General features: G+C 39.4%; 1 protein-coding gene across 4 annotated transcripts in view; it reads right to left on the bottom strand.

The window, feature by feature from the left end:
* Positions 1-8,587: 8,587 nt before the first annotated feature.
* Positions 8,588-21,500, bottom strand: part of STX7 (syntaxin 7) — a 35,100-nt gene continuing 22,187 nt past the window's right edge. For 3 of the 4 annotated variants that reach the window (XM_027690792.1, XM_027690799.1, XM_027690808.1), the window contains 6 exons: positions 21,204-21,341; positions 20,499-20,551; positions 19,634-19,724; positions 18,766-18,838; positions 18,154-18,236; positions 14,107-15,530 (listed from right to left, as the gene is read on the bottom strand). In XM_027690792.1, the coding sequence (XP_027546593.1) occupies positions 15,438-15,530; positions 18,154-18,236; positions 18,766-18,838; positions 19,634-19,724; positions 20,499-20,551; positions 21,204-21,341 (531 nt within the window). In that variant the 3' untranslated portion in view covers positions 14,107-15,437. Of the gene's footprint in view, positions 8,934-9,079; positions 9,227-14,106; positions 15,531-18,153; positions 18,237-18,765; positions 18,839-19,633; positions 19,725-20,498; positions 20,552-21,203; positions 21,342-21,500 lie in introns of those variants that run through there. The other variant, XR_003535470.1, reaches the window with a different exon arrangement.

Raw genomic sequence — 21,500 nt, 5'->3', positions numbered from 1 at the left:
AGCTGAAGACTATCCCTCCTGTGCAGCTTTCAAAAAGTTCATTAGGCATCTTTTCTAAATCTAAACAAACAATCTCTCCTTTTTTCGTAATGGATTCAGAAAGCATAATTTACCTCTGGGTTTAGTTTTCCCCTCTTATTTATAATGTTAAAATTAGCAGAACAAACACAAAACAGAAGGAGAGCAGGAGGTGGAACTTGGTGCCTTTGGGGGGATGTATTGCTCTGCAGAAGGAGAGAGTATTCCCATGCCCTACCCTCTGTGCAAACAGCCTGCATAGCCAGTCAAAACTATAAATACACATAAGAAACAAAGATGTAGCAGAAAGAGGGTGCCAAATGTACTGCATCCTTTGGACAACAACAGTAGTATCCTTCTTCCCCACAAATTAAAAAGATTAGCTTGAAGTTACTTCATCTAATCAAAATGTTTCCAGAACTTTTCAACACAGCAAACTATTGAACCCAATCCTGTTTTCACTGAAGGCAGTGGTAAATTCCCAATGCAAACAAGAGAAGTAACCTTGCATTTGAGAAGGAAAACATTCTTTGGTGGAAAAAAAATACTCATCTCTAAAACTTTAAAGCACTCTGCTGAGCTGAGTTTTTTTTTACTTAGAACTGATGCAATACATTTTGCTCTGTATATATAATACCCTCCCCCTCCCCCACCAAACACTTATACACAAAAGACGGCTTGTATTTAAGCAATGAAAATTTTGTTGAAATGTGGAGTTTACAAATAAAGTGTGTGCATATAAAGTGTACACAGGTTGAGAAATTAAATTCTTAACTGCTGATTCAATGGTAAGTGTACTGTAAGATTTCCAAAAGAAACTGAAAATATACAGAAAAATGACCTAAAGACTCACTGAAGCCCTCAAAAATCTCCTTCCTTTTCTTAGCTCTGAATCAAAGGTGAGATGAATTGATTATGGCTTGTAAATACCCATGGAAAAAATTACAGTAAAAAATATGATCTGCAAATAAAGATATGTCCTAACTGCATCACTGAAAGCAAAAACTGTTCAAATTCAAAACAAGAAGGACAACTGTATGGAAAAGTTACATGGTAACCATAAATGCTTGACCAGCTTCCCAAAAGACGCGGTGGGTACTCAGCCCTGCAGGCTTCCAGGCAGGGTCCTAATATACAGGTACATGCCAGCTCAGCCTGGAGCTGTGAATTGGACGCAGAAATTTCTAGGTAACATTTCATGGGACAGAGAATTTCTGGGTAATATTTTTAGGGACATGCTTTAGTGGTGGCCTTCGCAGTGGTGGGTTATTGCTTGGACTTGATAATTAGAGGTCTTTTCCAACCTAAACGATTCTCTGCTGATCTGACAACAGAGTCACAGTAGCTGTTCTGGCTTTTACATTAGCAGGAGATAGCAAGACATAGTTTTTAAATAAAAAGGCTTTATCGGAAAGCTAAATTCAAATGTTTAATGACAAGTTATCATTGTAAGAGATTTTAATCAATGTAATACAATCCGAAGCACGTTCAGGCTGTCATCCATGTAATGTTTTTACTGCATCTAAGCTGGGTAAAGAGATTGCTCTCCCAGCCAAATCCCAAATGTTCACCATCACCATTTTTCTCCCATCTCTCCTTTCCTTCCCTACACTGGTTCTGCTCCTTGCTTTACTGCCCTAAACACCCCCTAACCCAGTGTTTTCCAAATAGATTGACCCAAAACTGTGCTTTTAAAGTTTTTAAACTACCCTAGCTCATTATAGTTTTGACAAGAAACTGCTTTTTTTAAAAAATATTTTTTTTCAATTTTATTTTTCAGGTTTGTTATACAGTTCTGTCCCATATATTTATGAGGAAGTCTTGTAATTGCTTTGCAATACCACCATTCACCTTCTCAGTAGTTGATTGCTTAGAGAGGATCTGGACAGATGTTTTATGACCATACAAGAAGGTTGTATCTAGTTAAATACTCTTTGATGCTCAGTTTGGTCATTTAAGAGTTTCTCTAATAGAATTATATATATCTTTGCATTCTTATTCTTTTATAAAACAGTTATGTTGAGGACACAGTGTTATCGATACATATTATTTTATGAATTACTGACATTTTTTTCAAAGACATGATGCAGGTGTTGCAGAAGAGACAGTGGGTATGACGAACAGATTTCTAGACTTTTTGAGAAAGTCCAGACAATAGCAGATTGCAGATGTTTCTTCTAAACATCAGGAGAAAAGCAGTTGTCTGATGTTCTAATATGAGCACTACTGTACAGATTTGCAGCTGTCTAATGTTCCTAGGCACAAAAGTTTTCAAATTAGGGCTCACTTCATCAAAGCTGAAGTATTCCAAACATAACTAAACAAATCACGGCTTGGAGCACACAATACCAATCCAAAGGAAGAATACATGTTATTTCAATTTTTGGTGATGACAGGTTGGTTAATATACCCATGAGACTGTAGCCTCAAACCCAGACTTATATAAGCAACCTTTTGACATGTGACTGTACCAGCTGAGCTCAATAATCACAGACTATTTCTGGGGACTTCTGGGTGGAGCTGCATTTAACACTTTCTGCTGGTGATATGAATTTGGCTCCTTGTTTGCTTTATAGGCCATCAGATGACTCCAGGTGTGCTAAACTGCCTGGGTGTGAGGGGAGAGCAAAGATCATGCAGAAGCATCTGCCTATTTGCTGGCTTTTGGTTTAACTGAAGCTTTAATTCCTTTTGTATTAGTCATAAGTCATGATATTTACAAAATACATAGATAATCCCATTTTGACAAAAGATCGCTGGGCTGTGGAAAAAAGAAACTACCTCTTTCAGTAGCCAAACTTGCTTTGGACTTCCAGGAGCTGCAGCTCTTTAATATGAAAACTTGACAAGTGAAAAATAACTTAAATGTTTATTTAGGAAAACCTTTACTGTTGAATACAAGAATGAAGACTGATTACATGATTCCTAAATTTACTTCAGCTCAGGTTGTGTTATCATCTTGTGATTGGGGTGGAGGGAAGCAGGGAAGAGGGAAGCAAAAGAGTACTGGGAGCCCCCCTCCTCACTCTTGCTCATCTACAGAAATGTGAAAGCTGGGGCTGTTCTTTCCCCACTCCCAAAGAGAAGATTTCTGTGAGAAAAAAGCATAAAGATGGGAAAACAGCTCCAACCTCCATTCCTGCTGGTCTTCAAGCTGTAAATTAACAGGGGTGCTCCTTTTGCAAAGCCAGCAGCTCCGGTGTGTGTAAGACGGACCTATGCAGCAATTCCACACGCAAACTATTAATGGTCAAAGTATCAGAGCAGTGACTTTTGTGCAATCTGGATATGGGAATACATGTGCACAAAAAATTGTTCTCAAATATCCTTCCCAGGGGAGGTCAGAGGCCTCCCAAGCTGCATTTCTGCAAAAGACTGGAAGGGTTGCCTTAAAAGTTCTGTGCTGGTGCCAAGATTTCAAGCAGCTAATCTGGGTGATGCTGTGTGATGATGGAGCCCGTGAAGCATCTTGTAAACAGAAATTTTTTCCACAGTCCCTGATTTCTTTATGATACAGCATTTTGAAGACAAGTAATGTTTTCATACACTACTCTAGCTCAGAGCAGGAAAAGGAGTTTCTTGTTGGTTTGTTTTTTTTCTTTTTCTCCTTTTCCTTCAATCGGTAAGAGAAAAATATAACCCTAATGAGATCAATGTTTGCTCTGGAGCTCATCTATCTGTGCCCATAATGGTTGTATTTTTGAAGAAGAGCTCCTCAAGGAAGCAGTGAATTCAGCAGTCTCTCCCAAACCCTCTGGAAGCTGGAGAAGTCAGCAGTACATATCCATCTGTGGTCACAACCTCAGAAGACTCATGTGATACCAATATTGTTGTTGACCACTTCTTTCCAACCCAGATGCACAATGGGTTATTTTCAGTAAGTAGTGGCATTTCACAGACTTAAAATCATAATTTTTTTTTGTTCGTTTAGCTTCATTCATCTCTCTCTATTCTTACAAGCCTGACATTGCAATAGTCAAATACTCAGTTTTCTATTAAATAGAAGGTCTACAAGTAGTGAACTTCAGTTTGTTGGTGCTGTACTATAATTTCACAGTGCTAAGTACAGACCAGTGTCTGACTCCTCAGCATTTTTCAGGAGCTTCTGTGTTATTTTAACACCATACACTCATTATCCCTGGTAGGATGTGAGGTTGCAGTCCAAACCCAACCTTCCCTGCAAATTGCTAGTCTATTGCTCACAGCCTCTTGTCAGAGATTTCTCTGTGAAGTATATCACTGCCAGTGCAAGGAACATCCACAGTCACCTGCTGGTTCTTCTAGCAAACCTGCATCTGGACTAACGATTTTAAAAACCATCGTTGAGGGTTTTCCAAGAGAGCATCTTCAAGTCTTGGGCAGATCTTGCATGGTGTGTCACCAAACCATACTCTTGCAGCTGGTGGAAAAAATGTCACTAGTAGGGTGACTAGTGTGGAGGTTGTCCAGGTTGTTCTTATCCTCTTTGAGGGAAAAGACAGCCTAAGTAGGAATACCATAGCATTTCCGCTTCAGACTCTACTTGCCTTAGTGTCAAGCAGACAGGGTTTGTTGATTTGCCTTGTTGGTTTGTTGGGTTTTTTTAATAAATTATTTCCCCATCACTACCCCAGAAGCAGCATGGTTCTGAGGTGCCGCTGTCACCCACTTGTTCTCATCCAAGATGATGTCCATGCACCAGCCCAGACTAGTCCCAATCTTGTGCCATCCTGTTAAGTCTTCCTCATCCCCTTGCCCACAGCATCTTTCACGAACACCCAAGGTACCTTGACATCCACTGAAAGCAGATCAGTAATATTAGCCCCATAATGACTAATAGTCATTAAGCACTACTCAGCACAGTGGGAAGTATCCTGTAATGCGCATCACGGACAACCCTGCACTAGTAGAAAAAAAACCAAAACAACAAGCAACTCCTAAAAAGAGCTTGTGTTAGAGGCTGGGTTAAACAATGCAAAATTTGCATTCTCCTTTCTCATTTTGATTTACAAACCCCATGGGTTTTTTAAGGCTCAGGAATTTTTCATCAGTCAAATGGTTTCCTGATAAAGCATTTGATAATGTTGTACTTTTTGCCTTCCTTTTAATTATTTTGGTCTGATTTTGTTAAGGACCACATCAAAAGATCCTGTATCTACATGGCAAAGTCTAACAAGGAAAGACAGAGGGCCAAGCTAAGAAAGCTCCTCCTTTCTGCCTTTAGAAACAAACCGAAGGCCAACCCAAATTTCTGTCTCAAAAAAACCCAAAAACCCACAACCAAAACCCAACCAAAAAAGGTTTTGTTGCCAGATGAAAATATTCAAGGTGTCCTCGGCATCAAAGAGAAGCAAGTCAGATTAACATAAGATTTTACTACATCTTCCATAGCTGCCATAGTATTTTGTACACACTTTTCAAAAAATATCAGTCTTGAAGAGTCATGTCCTTGCATTCCTTTGGGGATCAGGGTTGCTGCATACAAGCAGAGAACACAGCTTGGGGCAGAGTTCTTGCTAGAAACATCCCACAAAATAGCACAGGACTGTTGCAGACATGACTTTGTTCATTTGTGATTTTCAGCACGATTCCTCTGCACCAAACTCGCATTGGGAACAGCTCATATTTCACCAACACCTTCCTGACAGAACAGCAGAGATGAGGAGGCATAAAAGTAATTAAGAAACAAAAGTAATTAAAATACAGCACCCTCTGACTCTTTGCAACCTTAAGGACGTTGTTCAGGCAAATATGTTTTACTGAAATTTTGAATATCATTTAATAAAATATTTGACTTGCTAAATTTTTGAGACTAGCATATATTTTGTCTTATAACAACTCATGCATAACCAAGCTGAATTATGCCTGCATATCTCAACTTCTTCATATTACTATGATGCCAATGCTTTTGTCTTCTTAATCCTTTTACAAGCCTTCCTAACATGTCCTGCTTCTGCTCCAGTCCTCCTTACATTTTTACTTCAACTGCAGCCCTCCCAGAAAACAAGAAAATAACAGGCCAGTCAATAAAAGTTCAGGGAACTGGCCACTTCCCTAGAGTCATAGCCAAAATGACTCCCCCAGACTACTGAATTCTCAGGGATCAAATGAAACACAACATGCAGGACAGCTTCTGTTTTTTCCCTCCCTGTGAAACAACAACAGCAAAAATGGGTTTTCTGGCTGTAAAGAAGGCCAGCTTTAGAAGGCTATTCATGGAAGACCAATTTCCAAAGTTTGAGTCATCTGTACGGGGTAATAGTCAGACACCATTTAATGCCCAGAACAATGTTGCATGGTGTTATTCAGCGCAACCCTCTGCAGTCATGTCCAGTTTCTCAGACCTACAGTTGTCGTATTTGTTTCTGCCCTTCTCTATAGCACAAGCTGTAGAAAGATCCTTTTCTGTCTCCCCTACCTCATCCTTTCCCCTCAAATATTTTTCTTTCTTTCATTTAGTCTTGTGGCCTTTATGTAATATTTCTGGGTTTTCAAAACTCTTCTAGTCTATGTGCATGGTTTACAATATATCCCTTTAGCCCTTTTTTTGTAGAGCTGTGTTTGCAAATGGATGAGTCATAAATCTTATATTTCTTTTTTTTTTTTTTGAGAAATAATTTCTACTGAAAATGTAGAGGAGTTGCAGTTTAGGTAGAGAGTTTATGGATATCTTAAGTCTGGGGGCAAAGTTAAATTTGAGGTCAAACTTCCACAGTCCTGGCAATGTTCAAATGTAAACTGGGGACTGGGGACAGGCAGAGGAGATGACAGAAGGGTTGACTTGCAAGGAAATGTTTGGCTTACTGAGCATGTGCCTGTTTTTAAGTGCAGTTCCATCATGGAATTAGAACTACAGGTATGAAATAAAAAAAAAATCCTCTCTCCAGTGTCTGTCAAAATAAATAATCTGAAATTTCTACTTTACTGAGAAGAGCTACACTGAGATAAAACCACTAATTGGTTGAGAAGTTCACTGAAGTTTCCGAATTGATGATGTCAGATTGCTTCATCACTGAATGCCTTTGACACTGATTGAATAAAATGTTTGTTCCCAGCCTAGAACTACTGACTTGCACAGCAATCATGTAGCCAACCTAAGTGGCCTTATTTGCAGAAAGAAAGTCATCACAATGGGGCAGGCAGAGCCTTAAAGCACAGCTGGTTCTGCCCATACGGGTTGCCAGGCAAAGGCTGGAACAAGGGGAAAAGCTGCCAGTAGGAAAGCCAAGACCCGGATAAATTGTGCAGAACTGCTTTTAAAAAAAATTGCCTCCCGTTTGGGTGACTTGACACAGGGAGTGTAGGGAAGATACTGAAGAAGCCAAGTCCAAGTCCTGGAGAGGTAATTCAGTTTCACCACTCCCAGGATGGCGAAGCCTGAGAGGTGGATTGGAGCACCAGTTGCCTTCACTCGCTGGTTTCTGCACCTCCCACATTCTGTTAGTGAATCAGATACAACCTCCCTTGCAAACAACAGTGTGTGCCTCTCCTGTAAAGTTTCTGCTGGAACAAACTCACAGCGGTGCTTCACAGAGGCAGTTTCAAAGGGATGGAGACACTACAGGGCTAAGCAGCTGACAGGGCCTCAGCAACAGCTGACAGGGTCTCAGTCCCATCTGCCCCAAATGAAGGTTATGGAAATCCTATTGAAACAGCCCATCTTTCCCGATAGCTGCTCATTTAGTTTAGCAGAATGAGCAGCCAAGCAAATATCTTACACATCTTACAGAATCATACTGATATTTTACCTGAATAAATCCCAAATAGCATACAATCTACTCCCCTCGGTTTATACAGCACTTAAAGCAAATTTGTGTATTTCAAAATCTATTTTATATTCCAAATATTTTTACCAAAATCCATACTCCTTAAAACAGATTAGAAGGTGATTTCTACCCTTCATTGAAACATCCGGATATCAAAATCATGAAAGAAACTTCCACAAAATGCATAACAAAGATTCTTCACTCATCTCAAAGCACCATAGACTTTAAAAAGAACCAGTCCAACACTCATCTGCAAAGCAACTATTGAGAGATAGCCAAGTGTCTCTTTCCAGTAAGCCAGCTGTATTTTCTCATTGTAATTTGAAATTCTTCAGGTGTTCAAGCACCTGATTCTATTCCTATTTGTAACAGATGAGCTTAAATAACTACCATATCCCACTTCAGCTCACGATGGCTGACCAGGTTGCAGAGAAGCCCTTTCCCCACCTCTAGAAACTCAGGCATCAAAGAGAGAGGCATGCTTCTATTCCTCTGGCATCAGATGGTACTTAGGAGTATTTCATCCTTAAATAAAAAACCTGCTTTTGCCTTAAGACTTGAAAATTAGTGATGCCCTGTGCTTTTGTCTGGCCACTCAGGCACCAGATTGCCCTTTTCCAGGGATGCCACTGTGGGGCCACAGTAGAAGGATAGTGGCTCACTGCTGCAGAGACAGCTCCTCTTCCCTTAGAGCTTCAAGGCTTGCAGTTTCCTGCTTGGGAATTTACAAACTAGTTTGTAAACTAACAAAAACAATACAAATCTACTTTCATTCTCTATTTAAAGGTTTTTTTATTATTATTTTAAAGAAAGACTGGCTGAAGACAGCAAAACTACGGCTGACACAGAGTAAGCCTCAACAATTTTTTGTCATCTCACAAAGACAGTTTAAATCTGCTTTTTAATATGCATTTCTAATCCTCCAAACTTCTTCAGCCTAATTCTCCCTGACAACACAGTGGCTAGTCTCCAAGACTATATTTATTCTTTATCTGGTTGAAGAAAAGCTGTTGGGGAATGGCATATCAGACAGCAAGGCATCTCCCTATTTCAGTAACACTGTACCAGAGAAGGTCTTGAAAAGCACAAGATACGAAGGTCAAATTCTTCTCTTGTGCTGGACTCTGGGACCCCATTTTGTGGTTTCAGTTTTCTCTGCAGCAAGAACATCTGGGTGTATGAGAAGGGAGCAAGGGTGGGTGGGAAGTGAGCAAACAGTGCAGATGGCAGGGAATATATTTCTCCACTCTCCCCACAAGTTGCTGATTGCTGTTCTCCTTTTGAGGAGAAAAGATCCTGTCTTTGTCCCTACTTACCTCCTTTAGATAAAGGTCCATCCAGAGAATAGGGCTTGGGAGCAGCTGAATCTCTTGCTGAGGTCTTGAACTGTGGGTCTTGAACACAGCCGAGTCCTTCCACCTAAGCTGCAAACTTGGCAGCTACAGTAAGCTCCAGCAGCTTTTCTGAGTAAAGGTGGAAAGGCAGATTATCATTTGTACTGCCTGGATTATGCAGTTTGCCTACTCCTTCCCACCTCTTATTACCTCTTTAGACTTCAATCTTTACTGCTAAAGACCAAATGTTTCTGCATAAACATTAAACAAAGGAAAAACACAATTATAACTCAGTCTAGGATGAATCCTGAAGTACTTGGTAGAGAGGGAGGGGGTGAACAATGCTGCTACTAATTTCTAACTTTTTTTTTAGGGGTTTTTTTATTTTTACTTTTCCCCAACAATTTTTGCAAAACATATTTCAAAATTTGAAAGTAAAAAAAAGCCTTCAAACTGATTAATTTGCTTGTGCTAACAAGCATTTTAATCTAGTTTATTTTTGTCTTAAATCAGAAAAATATATTTTATCAGCAGTAGCAGTGTTGTGTTCATGGAAGGAGATATGTCTACAAAAGAGCAGACACTTATAGTGAATATTTCTTCTTTAGAATATTCTTGCAAATATAGAATCATAGAATAGTTTGGGTTGGAAGGGACCTTCCAAAGTCACCTAGTCCAATCTCTGCAATGTGCAGAGACATCTTCAACTAATCAGGTTATTCAGAGCCTCGTCCAGCCTGGTCTTGAATGTTTCCAGGGGTAGGGCATCCACCACCTCTCTGGGCAACCTATGCCAGCGTTCCACCACTCTTATTGTAAACAATTTCTAGTCTAAACCTACCCTCTTTCAGTTCAAAGCCATTCTGCTGTTGCCTAAAGAAAATTCAGGGAGAAAAAAAACTCCTAGACAATTTAGTTTTGAAGGTGAAATAAGGAAAGGGTTTAATTTGTGCCTAGGCATAGGTTACAAGACGTGCACCCCTGCTCTGTTACAGATGTTACAATTTATAATACTGCTTGCCCAATTAGAGATTTTTCCACCCCCTGGCTTTTGCCCTGGACCACCCTTGGGAATTGGGGTTGAGGTCTCTGAGACCCTCTCTTCATCAATCTTCATCTTCTTCAGAGCACAAATGGGACTCGTTCACCCAGTTTTTGACTGTACTCTTGCGGTTCAAGCCAGGATTAGATGTCCTCAAACCGAAGAGGCCTATCTTAAAGAGAGACTAAACATTTCTACTGGAATTCAGGGGATGTTGATATGGGGAATTGGGGTAAAAGGGTTGGAGAATGTGTGTAGCTTCTATGCTAAGAGTAAGGGAATAAGTGCTGCTGCTTCTAAAACTACTTCTACTATATAACTACTTATAAAGCTTATAAAAATTAGAAAAATCAAAAAACCGGATGGACCTTAGGGCATCACTGCCTTGGCCTATCACTACACACACTTATAAAAAGTCCCTCTCCAGTTCTCTTGGAGGACCCCTTTAAGCACTGGAAGGCCGCAATGACTCTCCCTGGAGCATTCTCTTCTCTAGGCTGAACAACCCCAACTCTCTCAGACTTTGTCTGTAAGAGAGGTGCTCCAGCCCTCTGATCATTTTTGTGGCCTTCCTCTGTACCCACACCATATCAACAAGCGTGATGCATTTCCTTACCCTGACTACCTTTCTGGTATTTGAAATAGTCTGTGATACTTGGAATAGGAGAGCAAATCAAATCACTGCAGCTGTGTTCAAGCCTAGACATTCGATATAGACATGTGGGGGAAAAGTGGAGAATGAGTTGTATAAATAGAAAGTTACAACATGATTTGTTGCTTTCCACCTGCCTTTCAAAGATCAACGTTTTGTTGCTTTTCCTAGTTATTTCTGGGTTTGTGTAATTCTTTAATATTATGCAAATATGACTCCCTTTATCATTGAAGGACATCATATATCAGGAAACATAAAGAACTAAACAAATGCCTTGTTACTTGCATTCTTAAGCTACAGAAACCTCTCCAGTGTCAGGGACACCATCAGAAACACATAGAAGGACAAAGACATCTGGAAGCTGATGGCTTTCAGATATTTATTCTTGCAATTCTTATGTTGCAATAGCATCTAGAATGGTTCTGCAGGTGGGCACCTCACCAGAGGATAATTACTCCTCACTCCGTGGCTTTGGGTGAAAGGTGTGGACTTAATTGCAATCTGAAAAGGAAAGCTGCATGGTACCCACTTAAGCACCACTTTTCACCGTGGGTATCATAAGAAACACAAAGTCATCAACTGTTGATATCCAGCAGGAAGGAGATCTCTGTGCATTCCTCTCTCACTGATGTTCCCAAAAGAATCAAATAGGTTCATATAGAACTAAACAAAAGCAAAGCAAGTAATCTCTTCCAAATGTGATACTCAACAACACAGTCCTTGAAACATCCCAAAACAGTGATCAACTACAAGGGTATTGGTTCTTTCCAACTTCACTAACAGATTATGTCATTCTCTCCCTCCCTCCACCTTTAGACCCCTTGCTCCCCAACATTAACATTTTTTTCATGGTTTCAAACTACTTTTGATGCCAAAAATCTAGCCCATACCTCTGACATCAAACATATTTGCTGACTATAACACACAGTGGGTGACATAAGAAGACTGTTAGGTATGAAGTTAGCTTGGGGATATTGCATACCCTGCTGATTATCAAGAACAATTTCCAAGGGGAGAAGGGCAGGGGGAGAAAGAAAAAAAAAAAGCTTTAAAAGCTGTCTGCCCCTCTGATTTTCAGCTCTTTGAAAAAGTAAGAAAGAACAGAAAAGCACCCCTGGTGTGTGGTTAAGATAACTACAAAGGAACTATTCTTAGCAGGTTCCTTCAGTAAAATGAAGGGTGCTTTTATTGCATTTTTTGGCCTTGCTAATCTGACAGATATTGATGGATAATTTGGAACAGCCAAAATCTTTGTTCTAAAAAACATTGATTCATACATGTTACATCTAGATGTTTTACTGGTTTCTTAGTAGATATCAAAGTTTCCTTTAAACACTTGTAAGTTGCACTTTATACATTTAAGAGTGTATGCATGCATGGGAGGGAAATTATAGAGAGAAGTTCCACTAAGAACAGCTTAAAAAAGAATTTTTATGCCCTTCAACGCACTAAATACAACCACTCCCAGCACTTTGTTTCTGCCTAATCAAGTTTGAAAATTAACAGAACCAAGATTCTTAATGAGCAATTAGGGCCTTGCAGGCTGGTCTCTCCAAAAGGTACAGGAGCTTGTGTGTAAACACTCCAGCACTGACTTCCCCACCACCGACTTCCCCACCACCCCCTGCCTCACAGACAGGGCAGCAGCAGCAACCACCCAGCCTGCTGGAGCCAGCCGGCCCCACCTGGCTGCCCAGGCAGGGACATCCCTGTGATTTCTGACAGTTGGCCCTTCATCTCTTCCATAGGTAAAGGGGTCCAGTGTCCCACCTCCACTGGGATTTAAGAAAGGAAGAATACTTTCATCTGAGAGCATGTGGGAAAGGCACCCCCACACACCAGAGGCTGCTTTTTTTAGTAAATCATGATTAAAAGCAGCAAAGCACACGTGGGCTCTCAGCAGTGCTCTTCTCCCTGACAGTGCCCCAGCCACTACCACCAGAGAGCAGCTGAACAGGCGCATGACTCTGAAAATAAAGAGCCAATTCCATGCGGGAAATAAAGACATGCAGACAAATCAGACACAGAAGAGCAAGAACAGAGGCAGCAGGTTGCAGCAGGGGTTAGGGAAAAGCACTGTGGCACAACTTGCAGAATTTCTAAGTCATTTGGTGTTGTTGCCCAAGCCTGATTCTCACTGGCTCCTAAGGGATGAAGTTTTATATACTGGCTATTCTGCTTTGCAGCCACTATGGGATAAACTCAGTAAAGACTGTATTCATCCCTTTATAAGGTAAACAGACCATGAGTAAATACACCATTCTTCCCAAGATGAGCAATATTCTTCAAGTTGTGTTTTAGTAGAGAATCCTCCTAGTAGAAAACCAAACAAGCAGACAAATCACAATGCATATGCAACGTGACAAGTATCAAGCATAGACAAAATTTCTGATCTGTCAGGAAGGAGTCAGAGCTGCTGCCAAAGCATTGCTTTTCCTTCCTCAGCATGTCAGTGGAATCAGTTGGTCACTGACAGAGGTATTGCAGCAGCAAAAAGGATCTCCTGGGCAAGCAGAATCAGGCCATGTCTCTGTGCCTGTTTGCAATAGTATAAAGAGTTTGTTAAGTATTAAAGTCAGGAAATTTCCGAAGTCAGTTTTAGACACTTCACTGGTGAGAAAGCTACTCAGCCATAATGCTGACTGCTGTTCTATTTTAGACTAGTGTAGTCTGAAAACAAAAAACCCAAGGCGTTAGCATCACTAGTGCCAGCCTTAACATAGCTGGTAGTGCCCCAAAGTGTACCTGATGGCTACTTAACAAGGGTAAAAGGACTCCCATCCTCATGCTTAGCACAAAGTCAGCCACAGGAACACAGGAGCTGGGATCTCAACACGCAAAAGAGTCCATACTGCAATTCGAATTCCCTTTTCAGTCTCAGAGATGTTACATAAAACATAATCATGCAGTTTCACAGGACTTATTTTTACTCCATTGCTTTTGAAATCCAAACGCAGAAGCACAAGCCTCTGTCCCAAACCATGGATGCCAATTCCTCAACAGTTACATGCTATGCTGAAGGTGAGCTAGTAAACATCTACTCCTAGCACCCATTGTCAGCAGCCACCCAGAGAAAACAGCCTCTCCTCCCATGGCTGGGCTCACACAGGTGGGAATGCAAGATCCAGGTGCGTTTTCATTAACCCTGTGAAGTGCAGCACAGGAACAGAGGTTCCCCTGGGCTGCCTCACCAGCAGAGCTGAAATCCTCTGGAATTGTTCAGAGAAGTTTCAATCATTCACATAAAGGCAAAGACAACAGCTGTGCTCTTAAAGATGAATTCCAAAAAAACCAAAACCAACTATTAGAAAAATGTACTCTTTAAAAGACCTTTATTTTGGTTGCACAGTTACAATTCTAAAGTCCATTTATGCTTACAGTTAGATTGTTCCCAAATAATATTTCATAGCTCATCATGTAAACAGTGCATTTTCTATCAGTCTGGTGTATAAGAACGTTATAAAATACAGATGAAATTACTTTTTCATCTATACACTTTCAGATTAGTTCACCAAGATCAATTAAAAAGGCAAATAGATTAATTGGCAAAAAAGTGTTGTTATATTTTTAATATATTAGTATAAAATGGCACAAAAGGAAGAAGGTCATTTTAAAGGCCAAAAGCATCAAATGCCTTAAATAGTTTCAATCAGTTCAACCGATTTTAACTTAATTTCAAATTCCAGTGTTGAACTTGGAATTGAAATTGTAATCTCCTTTTCTTCAGCTGTATAAAAGACCTTACATACAAGGTTGGATCTGTTCATGGAAACTAAATCACAGCAGTTTCAGAACAGTGACATTCAAGTGCAGCTAGGAAGTTGGGAGTTTCTATTTTTCCCAGTAACTCTAAAAATTCACAGACTAGATCTTATTTTCATTTAGCCAAACTCATTGATCCACACTTCAGATGCAAAGATACCATATGTATGCACATAAAACACAGTATTTCTTAATGCAAGAACTGAAACAAAAAATTGACATAATTACACCATCCACCCTACCTACCTTTGCAGGAGGCTTCAGACATAACCATATCCGATGCCAGATACAGAGAATAAGAGCATCTAAAATATTTCAAGAAAACTTAGAAGGCTTAATTCACAGGCTTCAAGTATAAAAGAGAGATCACACCAACTTCAGCAACCTAAGTTTTATTTTCGAACCACCCATATCAAATGGGCAGGTGAGTTGGATGGAAGGGAAACAGACAAGAAATACATTTCTAACTTAAAAATAAATTCTGAGATGTGAATTTGTTGCCTCAAGCAACAATTCAGGAGTTTGTTTTGGCAGCAACATTTAGCAATATCCCAAGAGATAATTACCCACTCTGTCAAAACAAATTATCATGACTTTGATTAGCTCCCTAAACCTTGAGAGGTTTTTATGTTTAAGTTAACGAAACAGTTTATGACCTTGACTGCTTTTTTCTTGTAAGACAGCACCCACATCCAAGAGGGCAGGCAGTTATACTGATGGTAGTACTGAGAACATTATTTCTCAGGTTAAAACAATAAGTCTTATAAAAAAAAAGTGAGATGAAGTACAGAATTACTATTTTACTCAGCTTCACAATGAGCAAACCATGACTAGAAATTTCCTTTCCTAATTTAAATACCAATTACAAAGCTTTCTCCAGGGACTTATTTGTTAGTTAACCATATGATGAGTCCAAGAAGCAATAATCCAACAACAAGTATAACAATGAGTATGCACATCTTCTTTCGGGATCTTTGCTGCCAAGAGAGAAAAAAACAAGTTGATTGAAAACTGTACCACCACAACAGAGGACTACTCAGATGCTTTTATGGTCCTACTGCTTGTGCAATCTAACCAAATCGTGTCCTTACTAACAAGTCATATAAAGATGTTCAAGAAAAAAAAAAAGCAAAGTTATCCACATTATTATTCAATGGAAAGATTTTAGTGGTATTTTCTGGCATACCTAATAAACTAATGACAGAGAATGCAGTAATGTAATGAATTAATGTAATTACAACACTTGGGGAAGTAAATGTGAGAGTGCAGATGACAGCTTATAGAGGAAAATGGACAATCAGTCTGCACAGTAGAGGAGATAGAAATGGTCTGCTAGGAAAAAAACATTTGAAGACTATTAATGGATATACAGAAAGGCAAAACAGACTACAATTTTAGACTTCTGTACATCCATTCACAGAGTTATTTTAAAGCTGTTTTTGTCAACTTTCTTAGGTACGACTTGCTCTTAAAGAAAACAAAAAACAACAACAACAAAAAAAACCCAAACCAAACAAAAAAAGACCTGACTAGAGACCCAGATATACAGACATTACTACAGTAAAGCGTAAATTATAAGCATGTTCAGAACTTCTGCATTTCCCATACAGATCTGTAACTTGAGATACCAGAGCACTTAAGACTAGAAGCCGTCAGCCATCCTTTATCTGAAAGATATGGAATCAGAAGGTTTCCTTCACAGGAGGAAAGAAAATTAGCAATGTGTTTCTCAGGCTTTTGCTGAGAGCCAAGGAATAATAACACTCAAATCTTGGGATTCTAAGCCACAGCCCCAGAAGAAAAGCCAGGCTGTGTTCTACTTGGCGGAAGTTCTTCTGCCTGGGTGGTTTTGCTGTGTTTTTTTCTTTCTTTTCCCCTCTGAAGAACAACATCTGTGTCAGTTCTTCATTGGAGCTGTCAGTTCTCTGCCGAGTACCACCCAGACTAACAAGTTTCCTAACAATTCTCCCCTCCTAGTTTTACTGTCTCATTGCCACTTCTCACACTGTCGGCTAATATTTCATTTCATCATTTTACTTGCTAGAACTTAATCTGTTTGCTAGCATATCTTCCTTTTTTAGACCCTGCTGCCAGTTCTCTCTTTGCACACAAGTCTCTTCCTTCTGCATCCCGCAGACCACCTCTTGACAGCAATGCATTCAAGTCAAACATTTCCATTGTAATACTACTTAAGCAAGGGAGTAGACTAAAGACACAACAATCTTATTTTCTCATACAATTCATCATCATTTATACAAGTGCCGAAGCAGCACTGGGAAAGGGGGAAAGAAAGGAGAGAAGCCTGGCTTTGCCCAAACTGCTCTGCTGTGTGAATGCACCCCACACAGCAGATGAGTGATGCAGACCTCATCCAACCACAAACAAGATGCTGTGAGGGTACCAACAGCCCTGTCCCTACCAGCACACCCAGGCCTTTAACACTTCTTGAGCAGGTCAGACCATACAGATATAATAGCTGGTGAAATTAAAATAAGTTTGCTGAAAGTGGAAATGATTTTTCAGTGCCTTAGAACAAGGATGAGTGCAAGCAAAGGGAAGTTCAAATCCAAAGCAAACTACACAATCCTTTCAAACAAACACAGGACAACTCTGCACAGTGTTTGGTCTCTGCTGCAAGACCCACTGAACAGAAGCATGTCAAAAGTATTGATAACTTTCCTTTGAGATCAGAAGATATTCATCCCTTCCTCCTCAAAATAAAACATGGAAGTTTTTAATTTTAAATTTCAACTAGAAAACTAAAACCTTCCATCGAAAATTTTGGCTGCTACTAATTTTTTTCCCCTGAACTTTGTCATTATCAAAATAGGAGCCATCAACTATAGTTAATGTGTCAATTAGTGCCACCCATAATACAGTTCAAGGATGCACCCTCTCCCACTTCTGAAATCAGTAAGCAATGCTTCAGACATTCCATCATTCATTTACTGTCCTGGTTACTACTAACACACATAAGGGGATTTAAAAAAAAAAAAATCTAAGGACTAACTCTAACTTAAAAGAGTAGATTAATCACTAATAAGATTATTTCTAATAAGTTCCAAAAATGTTAAAGTGGCATTCAAAGGTACTTAAAAGGTTTTTCAAAAAAGTTTGACAGTTTCAAATATGAACTTTGAGAATATTGTAGACAGTAAAAATTGGTGCTAATTGACAATGTCTTCAGAAGACTTTCCTGCCTATCTTCCCTACTCCTCCAGTGATCTTTAGAGGCTTGCTCTCCATTTAAAGCAACCTTTTACTTCTATAAATAAGGGGTTGGTTTGTTTGCAATTTTTTGTTGGTTTGGAAGTTTTTGTATGGTTGGTTTTAAACAAAGATGTAACTCCACGTGTTCTCATAGAATCATGGAAGGCTCTGCAACAGCCTATCTGGAAACAGCCTTACAGGAAACCCAAAGCTTTCAGAGGTCACTGATTTTTGTTTTATAGTGACCTAGAAACACCATGGTAGTCTAACATAAACCTATAACTAAGTCTTCAAGCCTTGAGGAACTTGCTATGCAAAATCTAAAAAGTGGAAGTCAGGACTACTGAGAAAGGACAATTACACGCAACTGGCAGTAGGCACTGGCATTACCTGGTAGTTTGCTGCTCTTGCCAGCTGCTGGTTTGCTTGCTGCACGTGTACATCTGCATTTTCCACGTTGGCTTCTATGCTGTCTTTATTTTAAAAGGAAAGATTTCAAATTTTTCTTAATCATAACTTGGAAAAAGGTTTGGCATGCTGAAATACTCTTGAGAGCATATGTAATAGTTGCCCCCAATTGCTGGTGTCTTCATCAATATCCAAAGTTTTATACCTTGTATTATGAAAGCTTGACCCACCCTATACTTATGCCAGAGCTCATTTTAGAAGTGCCCAGGAAATGAGTGGCTGAATTCATGTCGGGTAACAACTCCCCTGTTCTAGATGCAGGACTGAAACTTTGATACTAAACAGTTCAAAAAACTACTTTTAAAGACATTTTATAAACATGAAAAACTACATAATGTTTTAAACTACATTTTAAACACAGTTTATGTATTCCCAGTCACCTCAACCAGTCTACTTATTATTAGGCTGCACTGCATTTGCTTTAGCATTGTTATTCTCATTAGAGGAATTTTTCCAGCAAAAGGAAGTTCTATGTTGCAGCTCTCCAGCGAAACCAAATAAAAATTTTTCAGATAGTATATGAATTGGACTTACCTATCACATCACCTTGTTCATGAATCATCATTCCTAGATCTTTGAAAATTTCATTGATGTCCATAATATCAGCCTGTAAAGAACCAATCATAGCATCAACTGACATCACATATTCAAGCATCTCTGAACATTTAGATATAAATAGTGTTCCTTCTCCTCCTGAGTGCATATCCCTGACTCTTTATACGACAGGATAAAAACCCCCAACTTTATGTACTTATTTGGAAGGGGTTTTTTGGTACTATGAGACCAAGTTTATCATAATCAAGTTAACCATCAAATCAAACTGAGGATAAGCATGTGCACAAAGTACACTTCCCAACACATCACAAACAGGATCTCTCATTGCTGAGGGCTCATCTAGACACATGCTTGTATTATAAGTTTAACTGCAGAGAAAAATTCATGACAACATTGCTTAAAATGTATCTAAGCCAAATTAATAAAAGCCAGTGTAGGACATATTTTGCACTAGTTTTAGCACTAGGGAGGTTCAGATTAGATATCAGAAAATTTTTTTTCACTGTTAGGTGGTCAGGCATTGGAATAGGTAGCCTGAGGAGGTGGTGGAGTTACCAGACCTGGAAGTGTTTAAGAGGCGTCTGGATCTGGCTCTGGGTGATTTGGTTTAGGGGTTACAGTGATAATGCGGGGTTGACGGTTGGACTTGATGATCTTAAAGGTCTCTTCCAACCTTGATGATTCTATTACTTCAAATGCACATTTTACATCTAAAGGCAGTATTTTCAGTTTTGAAGGAAAAAAACCACACCCACAAACAAATCTCCTCAAGATTCACTTCTGCAATTAATGCTCATGCCATGGAAAGATCAAAAGCATATTCTGCTGTAAAACTACTTGTACTTACTTCAAGCTGCCTAATGGAAGATTCCCTCTCCTCGATAAGACGGAGATCATCCTCTGTAATTTCTTCATCTTGCACTTGTGCTTGTGGTTGACTATCAAACAAGAAAAACCTCAAAACTCACACAGAATTGAACAGGCACAATGAGAAATAATAAAATGACAGTTAAGTACATAGCACATTTTACATTACTGGTTAAGAAAATGCATGTTTTTACCTTTGCCTGTTTAGCTAACAGGGACAGCATAACCGTCACACCCTAGGTGTAGGAAGCTGCTGCTGTAGCAAAGCTAGTAGCTAGCTAGAAGATAGCTGACTGGAAATTCCAAGTATGAATACAAGGGCAAAGTTCCTTCTGAATTATAAACTGCAGAGTTGATATCTATCTGAGGCAAAAGCAAGCTACCCAACAAAAAATAATCTGAGACCAAGAAGCAGTTCTTGGAACATATGGAAGCAATGAGACGCCCCAGTAAACACTAGGCCCTTATCACAACAAATTTACTCTATTCACAGGTTGGACTCTTCTTCCCTAAGTTTGGGTCTCAGAAAACCCAAAGGCAGATTAGGGGAGCTTAAGGTGATGGCTACAGCTGAAGCATCAGGAGAACTCTTCCTTTTTTCTTCCCATCTATGCCATCAAAATCTCTTCTCTATGCTAGCATTATAGAAGAAAGCCTAACTGAACAACCTATCCCAAATCCCTCCAGAAAAGGGCAATTGATCAGAAAAAAACCAAAGCAAAACAAAAAAAAACCCCAAGTGAAAACAAAAGAAAAAAACCAATCCAAAAAACCATGGGCTGTCTTCCCTGCAGGTCATTTATTATTCTGAGCTTGGTTAAGGCTTGTGAACTAAGTCAACGTACCTGTCCCAAGACACAAGTGTTCCTTCTTTGTAGCTATCTTCTGGAGCACCACCCTACATGATCAGAGATTAAAAATACAAATATAACATTATGGCCCTGAAAGGAGCACTGTCAGTATTTCTATAACAAGTCAATATTAGAAGGTTTTTAGAAAGTCAATTTCAAACTGAAACATGATTTAACATGCTTGCATTCTGATTTTGCTTTATATATGCACAAAGATGAAATACAAGCAAAAGCATTCAGCTCAGTAACTGCCTGCTAAAATTTGTAAGTACAGTAACAGGTATTTGGCAGAGTGAAGAGGCAAAATTGATATATTAACACAAAAAAGCTCAACATCTGAAGCTCCTCAGCACTTCTTCACTTTAATACTCTACAGAAATCTGGCAAGTCATTCTTCCCCGTAGGAAAAAATCTGTTGATATCTAAAGCTACAGCAAAAGCATTTCCAAATCTACTATAAGTTGTTTTTGCAAGACTACAGCAAGAACATGGAGGCAGTTTGTGACAAAAGCAAGGGAAAAGTAACTGTTCTCTTGGGAGATTACTACAGTTTAATGCGGTCTCTACTATAAAGTCATATAACACATGGTCTGCAGTATTTAGGGTCAGATATGAGCTTTTTTAGGTAGCATTATGGAAGCCAGTTTGACATCAAACACCACTGTAAAGAGTGTAATGGCACATTTTTCTGATACTTACAGACACCCTTGAGCTGGCTCTTACTCTGGCTACAAAGTCTTTTTCTTTCTCAGCAGCTTGCCTTTGGAGTCTTTGGAAATTTGTAAGTGCTGTGGTGAACTCCCCCACAAGACGGTCTTTCTGTATTTTTCTTTGACGCTATAGGAGAAAAAGTTTTACCAAGTCAAATGAGCTCCGGCTTTTCAAGGCTTTGCTATTTCCAGTCTGCTCAATCCTAAGGTATATACTCTTTCTCTTCTAAATAGGTATAAGGGAAGGCTGTCTACAAAACCATTTGCAATTGCATGGACAAACCTT

Source organism: Neopelma chrysocephalum, unplaced genomic scaffold, assembly GCF_003984885.1.
Source record: "Neopelma chrysocephalum unplaced genomic scaffold, ASM398488v2 Primary Assembly neopelma1_23, whole genome shotgun sequence".
NCBI classification, from domain to species: Eukaryota; Metazoa; Chordata; class Aves; order Passeriformes; family Pipridae; genus Neopelma; species Neopelma chrysocephalum.
Note: the sequence above shows the minus strand (reverse complement) of the source record. Positions and strands in the feature narration are given on the sequence as shown.